This window comes from Amborella trichopoda, chromosome 4 (assembly GCF_054954075.1).
Source record: "Amborella trichopoda isolate Santa Cruz 75 chromosome 4, AtrichopodaSantaCruz75HAP2 v2.0, whole genome shotgun sequence".
Classification (NCBI taxonomy): Eukaryota; Viridiplantae; Streptophyta; class Magnoliopsida; order Amborellales; family Amborellaceae; genus Amborella; species Amborella trichopoda.
Genome location: NC_142339.1, coordinates 53,458,808 through 53,481,574, shown reverse-complemented (window position 1 = coordinate 53,481,574; position 22,767 = coordinate 53,458,808). Strand labels below are relative to the sequence as shown.

Sequence of the window (22,767 nt, the reverse complement as noted above, 5' to 3'; positions counted from 1 at the left end):
TCTTGTCCATATGTGCCGACGCTCTCTCTTGTCCACATCTGCCACCTCTCTCTCTTGTCCTCTCTTCTTAATGCGTGCCAGCTGGCCCATAATGGAGATACCTTTCGAAGGCCTCAACTCCTATAAAAGGAAGGCTCCTCCCTCGTCTGAAGTAGGGCCTCTTCTCTCCTCTTCTCCTATCCTAACATTCCTAAGCCTCTGCAGCCTTTACCGGAAACCTCTGAGCCTCTACCTCTGAGCCCTTACCTGGAAACCTCTGAGCCCTTACCTGAAAACCTCTGAGCCTCTACCTCTGAGCCCTTACCTGAAAACCACTGAGCCTCTACCCGAAACCTCTGCAGTCTATCTCTGCTAATTACCTTGAACCTAAGATCTCAGAACTCATACCTCAGACCTCCGATCTCAGATCCGAACCTCTGTACCCAGACTTGAACCTCTGTACCCAGACTTGAACCTCTGCACCCAGATCTGAATTCATACTCATCATCATCACAACAATCTTTGAAGCTATCCTTCGCCCTCATAGCTCAAAACAGGTTCTCTCTTTACCTCACTCTGTAGTTATGTGTGATTGTAATCTCACAAATTTACCATCATACTGCCCTCATCACTGGAAACTGTTTTCCAGTTACTGTATGTGTGCTCAGTAAGTTCTTCATCTTTTTGTTTATCCTTCCAGTTATCTCTTTGTCAAACCTCAGTTTTATTTCCTGTTTTTCATCTCCTGTTTTCATCTTTCTTTCCTCTATAATATTTCCAGGCAATATCTTGTTTTACTTTCATATCTTTCTTTCCTCTGTAATATCTTTCTTTCCTCTATAATATTTCCCTGTTGTAAGCACATGTGAATATAAATAAGATGCTAGTGTGATTTTCTGTAAAATTCCATGCTTACTCGTTATGCAGTTTAAAATTTTATTCAATATTAAGATAGGTAACACTAGTTACGCACAGTGGATAGTACTTGATATATCAATAGTTCCGTTCATAGGAATTCAATTATTCTATTTAAATTATTATAAAATATTGCAATCAATAGTAACTTACAACAGCTTACTGTTCACATACTTGTTATAAGACCTGAAAATCGCTTCCAAATAAACTTCAACACCTGAAACATAAAATCCAATAAATAAAACTTAGTCAAAACAAATAAAAAAGACAGTGCTGTAGATCCTGGCGCAAAGTGGTATCAGAGCCATACAGTGATACACTGTCTGACAAATTACAACAGTAGAACTATTCCATAGTGGAACTGTGCAAACAGTTACACCTGTAGAATTTGTAAAACTGTTCTTTCTACTTTATAAGTTAAAGATAAAGATACATTCTACCATAAGAAATTAAGTGAGATTGACCACCAAGAAAGTTGGTCCGAGAGTTAAGACAAGAGACAAGTGAACGCCGATGCGAAAAGTACCGCCAAGGCCAGGAGAGCCGCTTAGGGAAAAAAGCTAAGGCCACTGAATGTCCAGATTGTCATTATCCGCAACCTACAGATGGCAAATCTCATAAGAAATCTTACTGGTAAAACTGTACCTTCATCTCCAAAACTTAGAGTTAAGAATAAAGAACAAATTATTATAAATGATATTGAAGAAAATATTCAAAACTGGAATATTCCAAAGGTACCAATTCATGATGTTTATAATAAAGGTTCATTTAAACTTAAGATGGGTTATGCCATCAAGACTGTAGAAGAAAGTCTATCAGTCACGCAAAATCAAGACGACTTTCACCTATTCTCGAAAAAAGTCATAGAAAAACATAGAGAAAATAATTACAAATATTTACACATTGGCCTCATTCAAATAGCCGTAAAACCTTTGACCCGACCAGGGTTGAACACTTCTGTGCTTGTATGCCTAAGAGATACAAGACACAATATATTCACTGACTCTCTACTAGGCATGGTTGAATCCAGCCTCTGTAGCGGTCTAATTTATTTTAACTGTTTTCTCAATTTTTCTGTTTCTTTAAACGATCCAAATATTTTAGATATACTGACAATAAATCTCAAAACACATGGATTCAATATGGTCCATGGTTCACAAAATCTTGCTATAATCTATAGAATATACTATAAAGTCATGAATACAATAAGTCCCAATACCTTAAAACTTGATCAAAAAGATCAAACAATTTTGTTCCAGACAAATATTGAAAAATCTAATCTGATAGTTCCAAAAACCATAAAATGGTCAGATATAATTCTACCTCAATCATGGGCATTACAAAATGTCAATCAACCACGAGAAATTCCTCAACATCATATTCCCAATCATATAATAGAACATACTGATGGAAATGTCGAAATACAATTTCAAAATACAAATTTACAAGTCCAAGATGATATTAACATCAATAGGAAGAGAAATAATAAACAAAACATACCAAGTAGGAAATCAATTTCTCATAACCCAAATGTTATTATATTACCACCTCCTCCTAGTCATAGTCATCCTTCTTCATCCAATTCAGATATACAATTTCAAGGAACACATAGAACCAGAGATAATATTGTAATTCCAACATATACATCATCTCATCCTACAACTTCTAATACTGAACCCAGTATAGAAGAATTACAAGACTTCCAAGTTTGTACATTACAACTTGAAGAAGACACTGATAATACTCATTATTCAGATGAATATATAGCATCCTATCTAACAGCCAAGCTAGAACGGAAACAAAGGAAATTAAATAAAGCCTTTATTAAAAAAGACTATTTATCAGAAGAAAATAAAGATATCCGAGAATGGTATTTAAAGAGATTTCAGCCACCTAGACTTTTGGAATTACTACATAAAAAATATAATAAATTTTTACATAAAGAAAGACTAAATATAGGATTTTTTCACTGGCTAAGAGATCTATGTTTGAAAAGAAACATTACTATTCCTTCATTTGAGAAAAAAATTCAAACAATAGAAGAAAAGACATATATAAGTACTGATGGTACTACAACAGCTAGTACACATCCACCTGAAAAAAGTATTATACTTAAAGCAGGCATTCCAAAAAAGAATGAGCCTGTACATTCCTCATCCTTTTATGATATAGTGGCTACACCATATAAAGCCATATCCAAGGAGATAAATAAAAAACAAGAATACATACCTCATATTGTAGAACAGAATAATTATACCAACCTATATCTACAATCGCTTGGAAAGCAAACTGAAAGAATAGAGAGAATAGTATCCAAGGAAACACCTACTATATCTCCCATTCCTAAATCAGTATTATTCAAACCACCTCCTGAGTTAAATAAGAATAAATTCCACATTGGAGAAAATAATAAATCCCTTATGGATCAATTAATCTCCAAATTATCCCAACTAGATCTTAAAGGAGTACCTTCACCTCAAATCAATATTCCTCCACCAACCATCACTTCTCAAATACCTGAGTCATCTGACAAAGGCAAAGCTGTCATACCTGAGCATGAAACCATGATACTCACAGAGGAAGAACCCATAATAGAGGATACAATCCAAAATCAGGAAAAAGCTTTTATGGATACTACACCTCTAATGGATACCATCAATAAAATAGCTTATGGGAAATATTGGAAACCCATAACCGCCTTACCATATCATAAGAGACCTACTCCTGTTGATATTCAAATGGAAGAAGATTCAATACAACAGGCAGTATCTTATTCTGGAAGATCAATAGTTAATTGGCAAATAGATGGTCTATCAGAATTAAAAATATTAGATGTCATGAGACATATGACCATGTATGCCTCTGCAAATAAAATGGCAGGCAACCATGATCAAGAAGTTGCCAAAGCAATAGTAAATGGATTTACAGGATGGTTAATAGGATGGTGGGATTTTTATGTGGACGATGATACCAAACAAAGAATTTTAAACAATACTAGACAATGGACAGGAAGGAATGAACAAAATCAAGAAGTTATCTATACAGAAAGCGATGCTGTCAATACCTTAATATACACAACCACTGTACATTTTGTAGGCAGTACTTCATTACTAGCAGCAAGATCAGAAGACTTGCTATCTAATTTACGCTGTCCTACTCTTTCTCATTATAAATGGTATAAATATGTATTCTTTTCAAGACTATTAATACGTGAAGATTGCCAGCTAGACCATTGAAAGGAAAAATTCATAGCTGGTCTTCCATATCTATTTGTAGAAAAAGTCAAGGAAAGACTTCGCAAAAAACATAATGGAATAATAGTATATTCATCGTATACACTCGGAGAACTCTCCGTAGAAATATGTGCAGAAGGCTTAGCCCTATGCACTGACATGAAATTAAAAAGACAAATAGATAAGCAAAAGCTCACAAAGAAAAAAGAACTTGGAGATTTCTGTGAGCAATTTGGCTATTACCTAGACAGAAAAAATATGCCTGACTACGTAAAAAAGAAGAAGAAAAAATACAAAAAAGAAAAATATATTAAAGCCAAAAAGAAGAATAAGGATAAAGAATATTATAAAAAGTCAAAGAGAAAATTAATCAATAAATTTTCCCCAAATACAAAGAAAAGGAAAAAACTCCCAGTATGCTATAAGTGTGGTAAAATAGGACATTATAAACACCAATGTAAATTAAAAAAGAAAATAGACTCATTGAATCTAGATGATACAAACAAATCAAAATTAAAAAGTATAATATCATATGATTCTTCCTCTTCTGCTTCTAGTGATTCTTATACTGAAGAAATAGATAGTAATGATCTTGATCTTATAGGATCCGATAGTTCTTATACTGAAACTACTACAGAATCATCAGAAGACTGTAGTTGTCCGTTACCTCAGCATAATGTTCATACACTCACTCAGGAAGATAATTTTATACTAGATATTATAGATAAAATAACTGATCCTGATAAAAAAAGAGCTATCATTACTCAATTTATTAATATTACCAAAAATAAATCAAAATCATCTATTATCAAAAATCCAGATGAATATAATTTCTCTGCTATAATCAAAAGAGTAAGTGATCAACACACTTCTCAAAAAGAACCTACGATCTCTGATCTCAAAAAAGAGATTAAAGAAATAAAAACTGAAATCGTACAATTGAAAGGAAGAATTCAAATATTAGAATTACAACAAATGTCTCAACAAGATTCTGAGACCGATGAAATAGAATTCAATGACCTGATAACAGATAACCCAATAGAAACTATTGATCCAATAGAAACTATTGATTCCTCAGAAGTACCAACAATACCAAATCCTTCGGTTAATTTGATAAATAAAATAGTTGTACAAAAATGGTTTGTCCAAGTCAAAATCATTGTTGCCAAAAATTATAGTTTTGAAACATCAGCCCTTATCGATTCAGGAGCTGACCTCAATTGCATAAATGAAGGACTTGTACCTTCAAAATATTTCGATAAAACTACTCAGATATTAAATACGGCCGATGGCAGTAGATTATTTATTAAATATAAATTATCTAATGCTTCTGTATGTAATAATCACCAATGTATTGATACACCATTTATTATGGTTAAAGGATTAAGCCAATCAGTAATTTTAGGAGTCCCATTCCTAACATTGCTTTATCCTATAACCATTGATGAAAAAGGAATTTCATCAACAATTCAAAATATTCCAATACATTTCAATTTCATACATAAACCTAAATTAAAAGAATTAAATAATATCAAAAGCCAATTACAAGACAAAGAAAAATTTCTTTGTATTCTTAAACAAGAAGTTAAATAATAAATCATTGAAGACCAAATACAAATGCCTTCAATACAACAAAAAATTCTATCAATACAAAAACAAATAGAAACATCAATATGTAGCGAACATCCCAATGCTTTTTGGGATAGGAAAAAACATAGTATCAGCCTACCATATGAATCAAACTTCAATGAAAACCAAATCCCTACTAGAGCTAGATCAATACAGATGAATACTGTTTTGTTGGAAATGTGTAGAAAAGAAATAGCAGAACTCCTACAGAGAAAGCTCATACGACCAAGTTCTTCACCTTGGAGTTGTGCAGCTTTTTATGTCAATAAAAATGCTGAAAAAGAACGAGGGGTTCCTCGACTGGTTATAAATTATAAGCCATTAAATAAAGTGTTAAAATGGATAAGATACACAATTCCAAATAAAAAAGATTTATTGAACAGAGTTGCTCAAGCATGTATATTTTCAAAATTTGATATGAAATCAGGATACTGGCAAATCCAGATCCAAGAGCAAGATAAATACAAGACCGCATTCAACGTTCCCTTTGGACAATACGAATGGAATGTAATGCCTTTCGGTTTAAAAAATGCACCATCAGAATTCCATATATATATATATATATATATATATATATGAAAAATGAGATTAGCTCATTAGCTCATATGAACATATGAGCCCAACGGCTCGGATTGAATCTAAGCCGATCTGACGATTACAACCTCATTTCATGTTTGAATTTTAAATTTTTTTTTACAAATCCAAATCACCTGAAATTTTAGACTTGCGTTTTTCTCATCAAGGCGCACCTAATAAAAATTTATTCGTAATCAAAATGACCAAAATACCCCCTAAACTTTTCGGAGGTATTTTGATCAATTTATTTCATGTAAAAAAAATTTTGATATTTTTCGAAGATTCAACTATTTTTTGATGAACATACTCCTAAAATTGCAAGTGATTTGGATTTGTAGAAAAACAATTAAAATTCAAACACTCCGGGACATCCGTGATCGTCAAATCAGCCCAAATTCTATCTGGGCCGTTGGGCTCATATGTTCATACGAGCTAATGGGCTAATCCCAGCTTTTTCCTATATATATGAGAAAGAGAGAATAGAGACAGGAGGAGATAGGTTACAATTTTTTTAGACATTTGAAGAATGGAAACCATTATTTAAACGGTACATTCATGGAGCAGTCACCACCGCATTTATTGGCTGCATGTGCCATCTGTTTTGCAACAGACGACCCTGATTTCCTCACACACCATCAGGTCAGGAGAGCACGGCAGCGGCCGAACTCCAATAAATAAGGTCCCGGCTGCACGCGTCATCCGTTTTCAAAAGGATACTCCGGACTGTGACTGTGTGAGGAAATATGGACCCTCTTGAACAGTGAATGCGGCGGAGACTGCATTTATTGGAAGCAGCCACGGCTGCAAGAAACCATTCATGTTAGCTAAATCCTGCTATTGAAGAAAACAAAAAAATTTCTTAGTTTTAATTTATTTTTTAAATCCATAAACCAAAAAGTAGATTTCGAATTAAATAAGACTAATTTTTATTTTTAAGATGATGGGAGATCCAAGTATGGTTGTTTTCAGCAGGAGTAAGTTTGATATTTTGTATTTTAAATAGGGTATTTGTGAAATAAACAAATTAAACCAGGGATGGCTTGAAATCTAATGCACGACCACCCTTAGGAACCCATATTTAGCATATGCTCATAGATATATACAGTTGAGAGCAATAATCCACCACATTAGCCCATTCCAGAGGGCAGAAAAAAAAAAAAAAAAAAAAAAAAAAAAAAAAAAGAAAAAAGAAAGAAAAAAGAAAAGAAAAGAAGAAGAAGGATGAGAACACCTCTTTGTCTAGGCCAGAAAAACCACTCCATGTAAAATTTTTTCCGTAACCTCTTTCATAAAGATAAGATACCAAAGGATTCCTGTTCCAATGCATGAGTCACACAGTAAATAAACTAGCTAGGGTCATGTCACAGTCTTAAAGGAATTTGGAAGGAAGAATGTTCAACTTGGTTTCCATATTATGATATAATTGCTTCACAATAATAGCAAACTCCAGTGATATTCCGTTAGACAGCTTCATAAGAATCCTTGAAAGAACATATCAATTAACAATACCCAGAGGCAAGTTACATCAAGGCATGCCTCATTTTCCTCAACAAAAAGCCTATAAATTTCGTCCTAAATGTAAAGCAGTGAGAACAGTTTATATTGAAGTTTTATTTTCTTTTTCTTTTTTTTCACTTCTGAAAAAGAGCACGTATCAACATGAGATGAAAAATTAACAACTTGACCAGTCACTAAAAATTTATAAATTTTGACTTCAAGGAGATATCAAGCTTGACCAGATCCAGTCAAAAAAAAAAAAAAAATTCAAGCTCAATCAAATTGCAATTATATATTACACGAAACGTGGGGAAATGCAGAAGCTATCAGAAGCTTAATATCTACCAGAAAGTTATATTCTTTTGCAAAAGAATGGATACAAAAAATCAGATCAAAACTGAGTGCCTTGAGCATTCCCAAAAAGAAGTATTGGACATCTTGGAAGCAAAGATGCAGTGGAATCCCTGATAGTGTTAGAATATAATCTCTTATATCACAAGGGATATAACAACAAGAATTGGATATATTCAGGAACAAATAGGAAAGCTGTTCAACTTCAAACCATTAACATGCATTCAACAATATACCACTTTAGACCATCACCAATAAACTTTTGAAGGGTCATTTCCAAATCTAAAATCATTCCACAGTCCAACTGTACATACTCTGATGCCTAGGTTGTTTCTGGATGGTAGAAGTTATGCCTAGGCTGTTTCTGGATGGTAGAAGTCCAAATGAATTCAAGGATATTACTTTCTTAGGTCGAATTCATACATCCAACTTATTCACAAAACATTTTTGGAATATATACTTAATGCAAATCCTCTATTCGACTATTACAGCCTCCAGAATATTAATACATCTGATTAAAAGCCACATCGAGAAACGAGTACAAGATGCTTATAGCCTTATACTCTCTTGTTTACAGAGAATCTATTATTTGATCTAAAAATACATAAAGAGAATGATACAGCCAGATCTTAGAAAATTAACCTTAAAAGGTGAACATAAACCTGAAGACCTCAGTTGCGGAGGGCATCGCTCCAACATATTCATTGGAATCATCGGTCACAGAAAGGTCTATATATTCCTCATAGTTGGAGTAAGCTTTCTGGCAGTTCTGGCAACGAAAATTGAGCCCACGAGGAGATAATCTATATCATGCACGAATTGACAATGTCATGGACTATTTAAAACAACGATATCAGATTAGCTAGTGCATTTAACGACGAAGCCATTACTCATAAGGCCTCATAACAGATTACATTTTTGGATTTGCACCACTATTTCTGATCAATGGTTGATAACAGATTGGGCAAGCTAGACTATCCAAACGTGTCACTACATCATCATTTAAGCTCAGCTCCTAAAAAGAGAATAATCAGCATAGAAGAAATACTAAATAACATACAAAATTGATTTAGATATAAAAGCAAATCAAGATAGCTAATTTCAGGTATCGAGCTACTGTGGTCACCATAATCAGAAAAGAAAACCAGTAATATTGTACAAGCTGTCAGCTTGAAAATGAAAAAATAAAAAAAGGTTACATACAAATGAAGCTCAAAACCCTCTTTGTAGGCATTACCATTCAAACATCACAATGCACAATGTTGTTTATCTGCAGAAACCACTATCTTGTGTTTTCCTGAGCAAGCAAAAGGTCCGATTCTCTGTAGTCGCTGCATGTAGACTTCCTAAGAAGACCCATGCTATCAAATATGAAGGCCAGATTGTTTAAGATCAGCCAAGTAAAAAACAAGCCATACATCTACGATCTGGAGGGTGAAATTCTATTTAACTAAAAAATTTTGCAGATACCCTTATGGAACCAAGTGAGGTTTCTAATATTCATTTCACAATATTCAATGATTTTATTGTTTTAGAAATTTATGGAAAGTTTTAGCGAAATTTTACATTTGGCTGCCTACCTAACAACCCACCTCATGTACCCGGGCTTGAAACGGGTTAAGGGAAAGTTTTACATGCAAAATTTTACGTTGAGTGATTTTACAACCCCTTCTTTAGGTGTCTACCTAACAACCCCTTCTAGAAGAGCTTCAAAACATCATCCGGTGAGAAATCAAAATTTCAGAAGAACATACCAGACTTTAAGTGAAGGATTAAAAATATATATATTAAACATCTTCTTCCTCCAAACTTCGGCCCCAAAATTGGGATCTCACCTCCCCAGGAGCATTAGCATGAAAGCAATAATAAAATCACTCAATTCATGCTTACAAATACACAACCCGATCATAAACATGAAAAAATTTCATGATCAAAACATCTATGAAGAGCATAAACCCTAAAAACTATCAAAGTAAAGTAAAGCTGAGTACTTTTGGTTCAGTTAAGGCAGATCCAGTTGCAGATATCCGAACTCGGGTTCGAAGATTAGGGTGTTGATGAATCTTTGAAAGTGTAATTGGGACGGGGAAGATGCTGAGGCGCGTCGTGCTACGTGGTACTACGACGGACCTTGGGGCGGGCGCACCAGCTTCCAAGCACTGGAGCTGCCTGTTCCCTCTTCATCTTCCACACCAGACTCTGTTCGCAGTTTCGCACTCGTAACTCCTCACGAAATTTAGGCGCAATCTTAAGGAGGGGCCACTGTTTGTTTCAGTGATTCTGATTCCGTCGCCATTTAAGATACCGGTTAAGGCCGCTATGTGGTCCAATTTCAGGTGCCATACGAGGAATTGTGTACAGACACTGCAAAGGCCTCCATGTGAAGTCCGCCTCCCATGAGGTAAAAATAACGTGCAAATTATATACCCAACCACATTTGGTCTCTTATCATTGGGTGCCGTTTGCATAGAGCCGAGGTTCTAAACGATTAAACCAAAGTAAAGTAAAGCACACTTTTAAATAGTGTCTACAAATTTCGTTTCTATGTAATATCTTTAAAATATATTTTCATTTTTAAGTATAAATATAAAATTTAAAAAAAAATAAAGATTGAGCAGATATATAAAAAATTGAAAATCTAAAAGATCGAAAGTTTTAAAATGCGTTACAAGATGCACTATTTTCAAAACTTGAAATCCATTTTTTTTCTCATGTCCATGCATCTTGATGTAGAGACGGTCAATTTGAGGATCAAAACAACCTCTTCTAATGAAATTTTTGAAGTGTGCTCTAATTTGATTGTTTAGAACCTTAGCTCTATATAAATATTTTCTGTTAACCGTTGGTATTCACCATGCCCAATATGGCACAAAAAGAACATTCCAATTCTTTTTTTCTAAGTTATCCCTATCCAGCAATAAAAACACTCAACATGGGCTATACTTTTCACAAAAATCTTGGGTGTTAGCGTTCCCACTCATAAGTGACTCTCTCTTTTTATCTCTCTCTTTTTCTCTTTCTCTAATTATCATTCTCTGGCATAACTACCTCTATCTCAGCCCTATTCCATCTCCACATGATAAGTTTTGAAGGCATAGCCCAAAAAACCAGATTATTTTTAAAGGAAAGAAAAATAAGTCTAAGATACAAATGCTGAAAAGAGTACCCATTTCAATTAAGAACTTAAATCTTTGTCTCTCCGAAGTTGCAGGCTTCCAAGTTCTACTCAGCATATCAAAAATGCAACGTTCTTCTTCCACTTCTGAGCTCCTCTCTTTTTCGAAGCTTCCAGCTGATGAAAATAGTTAAAAAATAATAATAATAATAACTTTATTGACAAATGGTAGAGAGAAAAATAGTTATGGAGAATGGAACGTTGATGTAAAGCTTATGGATAGCAAGAGGGATGGGCAGATGGCTATGAGATTTTCTGTATTTTCCAATCGGTTATTGAGCCTTTTTTATAAACGTTTCAACTTATCCCCTTTGCACATAGAGGTTTTACATTTAATGGTCTAGATTGTTTTATGCCCATATTAATAACTAAGCCTTATTTCTCTATTTTCCCTCTTGTTTTTTAAAGAAAATGTCTTGATACAAAAATGACTGTATTATTAGGTGATGCAGAAAGAAAGGAAATGACTTTTACTTTAAAAAAAGAAAAAGTCAAAAAATCTAAAAAAAAAAAAAGTTATTATATAAAATTATTTAATGTATTTTAAAATAGTAAGAGAGAGATAAACCACAACTAAGTGATAATTATGAAGCATTAGTGGCCTTACTCCAATATAACTCTCTCTCTCTCTCTCTCTAACTTGGGCACTCTCTCTTCAATCTCTCAACTAAATGATGGAGCATTTACAGGTCCCATTATGGCAAAGACAAAGAAAGGAGGGCTACGATCTCACTCGATTGGATCGGCAAACTTGCAAATTTTCCTGCAAATCCCACCCTTGAAATTGTATTTCCTCTTATAAAATATCACTTCCACTCCAAAAATTCTCCAATTCTTCCTTCTTTTAAAAAAACAAAGCAAGAGAGAGAGAGATTCAGGATCAATGGGAAAGAAAGAGAGGGTGAAAAAGAGAGAGAGAGAATTGGAAGTGAGTTAGATTGAGAGGGAGAGCATGGGAGAATGAGCTAGAGAGAGAAATGGAAGAACTAGAGTGAGAGAGAAGCTAGGGTTTCAATAAGGCGAGCGATCGGTGGCCCAACTATATGTATCAGGTAGCAACTGCACCCTGTTCAGAAGGTTGGGCGGAAGTGAATGGAAGAGAGGAGCATTCGGATCACTCAACAATTGTTGCTACCTAGACCGTGACTGCAACTGAGGTCCCCCTCCCGGAGGCACCATCCCACCACCGCTGCCGCCCCCACCGCCTCGTCCTCATCCAAAGGCAACCTCTCATATGCCACGTTCCCAAACCATGCTACCATAGTGATGACAGGACCCGAAACCACCAACGCCGCCACCACGTTGCCCCCCACCACCTGCCCAATCTTCTCGCTGGAATTTGAGGATACTAGATAGTTGTAGTAAAACACCGGATAGCAAAGAACTAGGAAATGAAAGAATAGCATAGAACTAGAAAAAGTCGCTCTCGGTTCTTTATTGACCAACAAGGCTAACTTGACCAAAAAAAAAAAAAAAAAACCATAGGCATGGGTAGTTCTTGTAATATTGAGCAAATTGGATACCAAAGGGCAATAGACCCCCAATAAGGGTTGCTCCAGTGTTTGTCATATTAGTTTCATAGTCTTCTTCGGTTTGGTTAATAAAACAACCAATTTGGTGCTTTGACTGATTAGGAGGAAGACTTCCAATTTTTTTAAAAAAATTAATATTAATAAAATATATATTTATACATAAAATAAAAATTAATAAAAAATTTAAAATAAAAATTCAATAAACAAAAGATAATTATATACTTCAGTCGAAGAGGCCATAGCACAGTTCTAAAAGACAATTTTGTGCTTCTACCAAAGAGGCTGAAGTGGGTCGAAGCGGTCCAAAGCAGATGCATTGGAGCTTTGCTTCGCTTTGGTCTAGGCCGAAAATCTAAAAACTACAACCGAAGCAGCAAATTTAACAATATTAATTCGTATGTAAGTTAGTCACATTTCAAATGAGGAAAATGGTTTGATAAGGCTGCAACCCAATCAAAATAAGCATAGCCTCATCTCACCTCATAACTTATACTTATTAAATATTATAATTGAAGCAATGAAAAAACTCTACATCAATCATCTCGGCTTGAACATTCAAAATAAGCAAAGCCACACCTCAAAACTTATTACTTATTAAATATTATAATTCAGGCATTGAAAAACCTCTACATCAATCATCTCGGCTTGAACATTATGGTTGTGAAAAAAAAAATTAGGATTTTAAGCTCTAACATTGATCAACAAAATTTCTTAATTAAAGCAAAAAAATTTGGTTTTTTTTCTTGCTTTTTCCACCATTTTATTTCCTATTTGCTTTTTATTTTATTTTATTTTGATTTAAATCTTAGAATATAAAATAGAACTTTTGATTTTGACTAATTAGATTTATTTAACTTTCTGTATTTTTTGATAATTTATCCCTTTTTTCTCTTTTAGATTTTTTTTTAAAATATTGTCTGAGCTGGCTGCCCAGCGTTGACTCAAACGACACAGACCTAGGATGCAACCGGTCCGGATTCCCAACTGGGGTTTTTAATCACTGATATGGCAAATGCTCTATCCACATTACCACTCTGTACCAGACGCAAATGGAGATCCTGATCACACCAATCCAAGCAGCCAGATGTGAGAATGCCAAACACGTACGTGCACAGGGAGAGGGGGCGCCCGGCTAGGGAAGGTACAATGGTGGCTCCTCTTTTTGCCATAGAAGTGAGGAAATTGTTGGATTTGGTACTATTTAAAATCATCCAAAAAAATCTCATATTTTGTGAGATTGATCGAGATATTTTCATATTAGGTGAGATTGATATTGATATTTGATGAGTTTCTTAAAAGAAATATAAATCCAAATGATTAGGACGATTTTATATATCTCTTGGTCTTTTAAAATATGTATAACATTTATAGGAAGTTTCTTATTTATAAAATGAAAGTGTAGAGAATTTGTGTGCCCAATTAGTGTTACTATATGGGAATGGTAGTGCTTCTAGAGAGATTAGGTTTACCCTAAGGGAATGGTGGTTCTTCTAGAGAGAGGTAGAGGTAGAGTTTCCTATGCATTGGTGCCTCCTGAAGACTCCTTTAGAGTGAGATGTTGGTTCGTGATAGTGCCTCTTGAAGACTCCTGTACAGTGAGAGGTTGATGTTGGTTTTTTGTAGAGAAGCGATTCTTATAGAGATTTTGGGTTGTTTTTTCTTTTCCCTTTTAGTGAGATAACCCTCTCAAAATCGTTCTCTTCTTAGACATTGGTCTAATTATGGAATAGATATTAAAGATCGACATGTTGTCGTTTCGGATAGCAGGTTTAAAAGAATTTGCTCGACTGTGTTTCTGGCGAGGTTTGCTCCAAAAGTTTTGGATATCAATTTGTCATACCTCTTGATGTAGTCCTTTTGGGGTGAATCACGTAAATATTTGTGTTGTTATTGTATGTGTTTTATGCTTTATTTCATATATTTTATTTACCAATATTTGTATTCTTGTTGTATGTGTTTCATACTTTATTTTTTATATCTTATATCTTGCTTGGGAGGTTTTTTCATTTAAAATTTTCTAGATCTACTTTTGAAAATCCGTCACAGAAAATAATTGATTCTGAGTCTCTAAAAATTACGATTTGATCGACTAAAAATTGATTAGCCTACGCATAAATCTTATATGAATTTTTTCATGCACTTCTGTGGTGCGTATTAAAGATTTTCATTTCTTTTTTCTTAGGTCAGTCGCTTAGATTCAGTAGATTATATCCCAAAATTGTCTTAATAATACCCATAGCTAGTATTCTACTCATCATCGTCCTAGCGTCTTAGAATCGAAGCATAAGCAGATAGCTTGCATTCAATATTCTTAGAAGCTTTTGGCTAAGGTTTACGTTCATTGCCTATCTAACACAACCCAAGTCCTTTTCGTTGGTTGCGTACCTAACACAACCCGCGTCTTTTACCAGGGCTTGGGACAAGGCTATAAACAATCAAAGTAAAGCACACCTTCAAATAGTATCGAGGAATGTGGTTTCAATACTAAAAATCTTTATGATAGCCTTAAAATATATTTTTATTATGAAATTTAAAGCTTCAAAAATAGTGTATATTGAACATATCTATGAAAACTTGAAAGTCTTGAAAATTGACGGTGCAAAATGCATTACAATATGCACTGTTTCCAAAACTTGAATTTTTTTTCTTTTTTTTGTCATGTCCTTGCATCTTGATGATCAATTTGAGGATATTTGAGCATCAAAACAACATTTTTTAATGAAATTTTGAGATGCAGGCTCTAATTTGATTTTTTAGTGAAATTTTTAGATATAGTCTCTAATTTGATTGTTTAGAGCTTCGGCTCTATATAATCTTTTTCCATTATCTATTAGTATGGATTATACTAAAGACCATGGTTATTGGTGAGACCAGTGTTTTAAAAAACGCCGAGTCGAATCGGACTCGCCCGGTTCGACTCGGAAATAGTGAAAAGGGGACCGGATCGCCTAAAAAATCGGAAATCGTTCGGTTCTAGAGAGAACCGGACGATTCTGTACAGTGAATCGCCGATTCACTGTACGGAATCGGCGAGTCCGTATGGTTTTTTTTTTTTTTTTTTTTTTTTTTTTTAATCCATGATAGATTTTTTTGTAATACTTGATCGATTTTTTTGTAATCCATGATCGAATTGTTTTTGTTTTTTTGTAATCCATGATCGAATTTTTTGGTTTTTTGTAACCCATAATAGAATTTTTTGTAATCCATGATCGAAATGTTTGTTTTCTTTTCTTATAATCCATGATCGATTTTTTTGTTTTTTTTTTTTTTTTTGTAACCCATGATAGAATTTTTTGTAATCCATGATCGAATGTTTTGTAATACATGATCGAAATGTTTGTTTTTTTTTTGTAATCCATGATCGAAATGTTTGTTTTTTTTTTTGTAATCCATGATTGAATTTTTTGTTTTTTGCTTTTTTGTAACCCATGATAGAGTTTTTTGTAATCCATGATTGAATTTTTTGTAATCCATGATCGAACTGTTTTTTTCTTTTTTTGTAATCCACGATTGAATTTTTTGTTTTTTTTTGTTTGTTTTTTATGTAATCCATGATCGAATTTTATGTAATCCATGATCGAATTTTATGTAATCCATGATTGAATTTTTTGAAAATTCGTGATTTTTTTTTTTTAATCCATGATCGAATTTTTTTTTGTAATCCATGATAGAATTTTTTGAAAATTTGTGATTTTTTTTTTAATCCATGATCGATTTTTTTGAAAATTTGTTATTTTTTTTTTAATCCATATTATTCAAAGAGAAAATGAGAGAGATGATGATTCTGAGGCCACTCTATCCCAGCCATATTATTCACATATCGAGTCCCAACAGCAACAGTGTAGGGATGAGCACGAAATACTGTAAATTAAATGCTGAATGGCGGTTCATGCAGGGAAAGAACATATCAATATTCGCATATTCATTCAAAAACATGAAAATTATTAATGGAGTACCCTCATTTTTTATTGAATTCCTAAAAAACAATATTTATAATGAATTTTAATAATTTTTTCGAATTTTTTTTAAGCTTTATTCTGACCGATTCACCCGATTCTCGATCCGGATCGCCGATTCGCCGATCCGGATCGGTTTTTTGGAAGCCCGATCCTGGTCACCGATCCGTTTTTTAAACCATTGGGTGAGACCATAGGTATACAAACAACGTGACACATGGGGCTCGTGACATGTATTTTTCGTGTGACAGGTGTGCACCAACTCCTTTGTGTTTTATATATCTTCTATACACTCCTTTGTGTTTTATATATCTTCTATACATAGACAAGGTGTCAATACGACTAGGTATCAATCAAGAATTCATGTTAGGTTTGGAGTTTGGTTAGGGGGGAGAAGAGGTAACAAAACATAAAAATTGATCTTATATATCCAAGGGTGTATTATCTTCATATTTATCATATATGGGGATCACACATTTTTATATATCCCAGGGTGTATGATCTTCATATTTATCAAAGTTTGTGCACCACAAAGTTTTATTGAGAACTCAAAATTTAAATTTTTTTATTTTTAAAATACAATTTTAAAAATAAATCCCCGTATTTATCATATACCGCATACTATTAATAAATATTTTTCTTGATCAAACAAGTATACAGTTTGTCCCCATGAGGGCACTCACTTTAGAAAATATAATTATACATCATCGTCTTATGGTGGAGTGGTATACAAGCCTTAAATGAACGTAAAAAGTCGATTTTATTTTTCCAAAATAAACAATACTTTTATTGTAAAAGACAGTACTTTCATTTTATTTAATAATATATTTATATACAAGTATATAATATTTTCTTTAATTTTTCATTCCATTATTAAATTCTTTAACTTTTCATTCTATTGTTATTATCAAATATACAAATATACAGTATTTTATTTAATTTTTTATTCTATTGTTATTTTCAAATTGATTCATTATTAATTTTCATGTAATAATTAAAATCATGAATATAACTCAGAATTACAAATTTTATGCAATAAAATTAGGGCAAGCTTTCTATCCCCTACGGCATAAAACTTATATACTTCCCCTTATCCAACCCTCCATTCTAAATGGAGGGCTAAGATTGCCCCAATCACAATGTCACGCTTCCATAAACTATTTTGACACCAAATTTTGGATGTCCAGTCCTCTATTAAACTCTCACTAGCAAAAAATATAAAAAAAATAGTTCCAATAAAATAAAATGACCAAAATACCCCTAAAAATTTCAAGAGGTATTTTGGTCATTATATGTTATCAAAAAAATATTTTTTAATATTTTTTATAGATGAGCCCCAATGAGAAGGTGGCATGTATTAAATTTCATATTCATACAATTTGTATAAAAAAACTAAAAATAAAATACTTTGAAACGTCGGATGGCTCTCTTGATCAAAATTGAACGACTGGATGGTAGGGGGAGGATAGTTCTTCTATGCTATAGGAGAAGTATAGAAACATTTCCCATAAAATTAAGACACATTTTTCATATCTATTGTACTTTTGGAATTCATAATTTCACTTAAAAGCTAAAATAAATTAATATTTATAATTTGGTATTAAAAACTATACTTTTACTTTGATAAAATACTTAACATATTTAAAATGAAACAACATATTTGATTTAAAAAAATTATGCAGCCATGTTATAAATTTTACATTCATGTTGTTTACTACTATTTGATTCCAATCAATAAATTAGTTCACACTTTAGTGGCATACTACATAGGTTCATTATTACATGTAATATACAAAAGACATAAGTGAGAGCATCCAAACAACACAACATAAAAGGTGATCTTATATGCACAAGGGTGTGTGATCACTGACCACAAATTTTTACTAACACAATTCAAAATTTGTATTTTTTTTAAATAATACATTTTTAAAAGTTAATCCCCATATTTTGTATAAATAAACTACCGTTAATAAGTATTTTACTTGATGGATCAAGTATACAATGTACTCTTATGGGTGCACTTTAGACAATATATTTTCCATTCTTCCAAATAACCAATACCTTTATTATAAAACACAATACACTCATTATACAAGTATATGGTATTTTCTTAATTTGGAATTCTATTGTTATCATCAATTTTATTTATTATTAATTGTTATATAATAATTAAAATTGTAAATATAACATGCAATTACAAATTTTATGCAATAAATTACAAATTTTGTGCAATAAAATTAAGACACGTCTTTATATCTATTATACTTCTAAAATTCAAAATTTTTTTTACTTTATATCTATTATACTTCTAAAATTCAAAATTTTACTTAAAATCCGAAATAAATTGGAAGTTTTACTTTTGGTATTAAAAATTATACTCTTACTTTGATAAAGTATTTCCCAAATTTAAAATAAAAAAGCAGATTTGGTTTAAAAAATTATACCCTCATGTTACAAATTTTACATTCATATTGTTTCCGACTATTTCATTTAAGAGCTATTAACTTTATATAAAAGTTATTATTAATTAATTACTATGTTATTTTTAAATTTTTATTTTTAAAACTATAAATTTATTATAAGAATAATATCAAAATATTAAATTTATTTAATAAATGAGTTAGAATTCTCACTATGAATTAAACTTTATAACTATAATTATAAATTACATATTTTAATTACAATATAGAATAAAATTTACAATTCTAAATATAAATAAAAATTATAATTGATAAATATCATAATTAATAAAATTAGATTTGAATCATTAATATTAAATCATAAATAATAATGTTTTTCTTATATAAAAAGTGTACATGAAATTACTCACATTTTCATTTATTTACTTGAACATTTTGGTGGTCAAATTGTTAGGTAAGTTTTTTAATCTTAATTACCTATTTTATAAATTTATAAGTACACTATCAAGATTAAAAAAATATGAAGGGAGAAATGCTATTAAAGAAGAAGACAAATTTCTTGAATTACAAGATTAAAATCATGATTTTGTTTATACCATATCTAAATAAATTCTACATTTATGGTATTTTTCTAAAATAAATTCGACAGGATTTTAGTGGGTAGCATCACTGCCACAATGGAATGCATAATTCATTATAAAAAAATTTGTGTGCATGCCCATACGCCCATACGCCAATGGCCCATATTGAATCCGGGCCATTCTGTAGCCGATCTAATGCTCACAGATGTCCTATAGTGTTTAAATTTTAAATTTTTTTGTACACATCTAAATCACTTGAAATTTATTGTGTGTATTCTTCTCGTCAAAAAGCACCTAATAAAAATATAAACAAAATAAATTTACAAAAACAAAAATACCAAAATATCCCTCAAATCTTTTTGAGGGTATTTTGGTTAATTTGTTTCATGTAAAAAATATTTTATATATTTTTCGTAGATTCGCTTATTTTTTAAGAACACACACCTAAAATTTCAAGTGATTTGGATTTTTAAAAAATAAAATTAAAATACTATTGAACATCCGTGACTGTCAGATCGGCCCAGATTTAATTTGTGCCATGGCTGAGCCGTGGGCGTTTACTGTAGCAGTATGCACCTTGGTGTTTATTAATAACTTACAAATATTTAAATTAATTTTATAAGTTATAAAAATTATAATAAATTATAAATTTTAATTAGAACGGAATCTTAAAAATTAATTAATAAATCTAATGGACTTATAAAACATAACGTTACTTACAGAGAAACCTATGATATAGTCTAGCAATACCACAATAAAAAACTTATATTTTTTCTTCCATGCAACTAAAACATTAAACCCCTTTTTTAGTTTGCAATGCACATGCCCTTTTCAAATATATAATGAAAGACTATTCATTTTAAATAAATTCTACATTCATGTTGACTTCTTTGAAATAAATTTGACACAAGTTAAGCAGGTAACATAACATAGTGCCAGCATAAAAGGACACATTGCACAACTACAAGATTAATAAAAAACAAATCTATAATATAATCTAGCAAGATCATAATAAAGAACTTCCAATTTGTAATTTTTAAGTAATCTAATGAGCATATCCCTTTAAACTCTATAATGAAACAATATGTCTACTTTAATTAAAGAGAAATTTATGTATGACACTATTGATGGGGGGTCAATTACAAAATAAGATTACGTTTGTCTCAAATTACGGGCGACATCCCCCTCCAACGGCATTTTTTTTTTTTTAAAGTTAGCCTTCTATCCGGCAATGCAAATACTAGACAAGAGGAAGGCTATTTTTTTCAAAATAAAAGAGCTATCCGGTGTTCAAAATATCAGATGGCTCTACAAGCTAGTGATAGAGTTAGTTAGAGAAAGAAGTATTTCTCTAAATACATTGAACCGAAAAAAACCCTACTTCTTAATGCGTGCCACCCTTGCAACCCTACTTTTTAATGGGTGCTACTCTTTTCAGTTGCCACCAACGCAAATTCGGCACCCCGTCCATTCCACAAGGTGTTACTGTTAGAAAGAGTGCAGCCCTTGGCTCGCCCTCCCCAAAAAGCCCCTCAAATAAATAAAAGAAATAATTCGAAAAAACATAAGATATAGAGACAAAGAGAGAGAAAAACTAATAGCAAAAAAGCATACGATTTTCATCTTCTTTCTCTTATATAGAGAGAAGAGATAAAAGACATTAAGACACAAAAATTGGCGGTGCATTTTTTTTCTCTCATAAGCGGAGATTAGAGAAAGAAAAACATGGAAAAAGTTTACAAAAAAAAAGTAGGTCGTGTTTCTCCCTTCCAGTAAAGGCGAATGAAGAGAGAGAGGGATATGATAGATGAAGAGAGAGAGGGATATGATAAAGAAAGAAACAGAAGATAGAAGTCCGTGGTGTTTAGATTGTTTCTTCTCTATGAGGAAGCGCTTCCCATATGTGAAAACCCCTTTCTCTCTCTAAAATGATGATTGATTAGTAGAAACCACTTGGGTATTCCAAAAATCCTCTCTTTCAATGAAACACATTCCTCTCTCTCTAGAACATCCCCTTTGAAATCGGTATTCCACATACGCACAAAGGGGACAACAAAAACAATATCTCCCACCTGCAAAAAAAAAAAAAAAAACCCTTCTCTCTCTAAAACTCCTCTCTCAAGCTCCAACCTCTCCTCTCTTAAGCTCCAACCTCTCACTGTCTCTGCACGTTTCCCTCTCTCTCATGCTTTTCTATGCTATCATGACCCACTCTTCCTCACCTGACTTCTCCTTCTCCTAAGTACCAACCTCTCTATTTCTCTCTCTCTACCAAACATTCTTCTCTGGTTTAGCCTCAATCCCCCGAAGAGCTGTCCGATAATTCAAACGCCGGACAACTCTTTTATTTTGAAAAAACTTAGCATTCCTCCTATCTCGTATTTACATTACCAGACAAAAGGGTAACTTCGGGAGAAAAAAAGTTGTGGGAGGGGGGATGCCGCCTATAATTTGAGACAAACGTGATCTTATAATTGACGCTCCAATAGTGTCTGTACGTACATTTATCTTAAATAAATTCTACATTCAATTTAATTTCTTTAAAATGAGTCTTAAAAGTCGAGTAGGTAGCACAACACAATGGCACCACAAAAATAGTGCTTTCCACTGCTCGAAGCTGTGGTTTACTTGATATTAGTGTTTCTTTAAAATAATAACACAAGTTGTGCGAGTAACACAATATAGTGCCACCACAAAAATGACATGTTGTATTGTTCTAAACAATGGTTTACTTAATATATTAATATTAATATTCATTGAATGTCAACTTTAAATATTAATAAATTATTTATTCCTTTATAAGTATAATATCAACTTATCAATCAAAGTATAAAGTTACTAAGTTACATTTATTCTGACTCAATATAAGTTACATAGGTTATTTTTACATGTTCTTATAGTAGAAAACTTTCACTATGACTTT

The 22,767-nt window shown here is 32.5% G+C and overlaps 1 protein-coding gene across 9 annotated transcripts in view; it reads right to left on the bottom strand.

Annotated features, from left to right (window-relative positions):
- The window catches only part of LOC18422450 (putative methyltransferase At1g78140, chloroplastic), a 30,331-nt gene extending 19,863 nt beyond the window's left edge, over window positions 1–10,468 (bottom strand). For 6 of the 9 annotated variants that reach the window (XR_016054802.1, XR_016054800.1, XR_016054804.1 and 3 more), the window contains exons 1-3: window positions 10,172–10,468; window positions 8,843–8,983; window positions 7,564–7,645 (exon numbers count right to left, since the gene is read on the bottom strand). Coding sequence is in view for 3 of the 9 variants with exons in the window: in XM_088865657.1 (XP_088721783.1) it covers window positions 7,564–7,645; window positions 8,843–8,868 (108 nt within the window). In the remaining 6 variants the exon portion in view is untranslated. Of the gene's footprint in view, window positions 1–7,563; window positions 7,646–8,842; window positions 8,984–9,094; window positions 9,196–10,171 lie in introns of all 9 variants that reach the window. The other 3 variants (XR_016054805.1, XR_016054803.1, XM_088865658.1) reach the window with 1 other exon arrangement.
- Window positions 10,469–22,767: the final 12,299 nt, after the last annotated feature.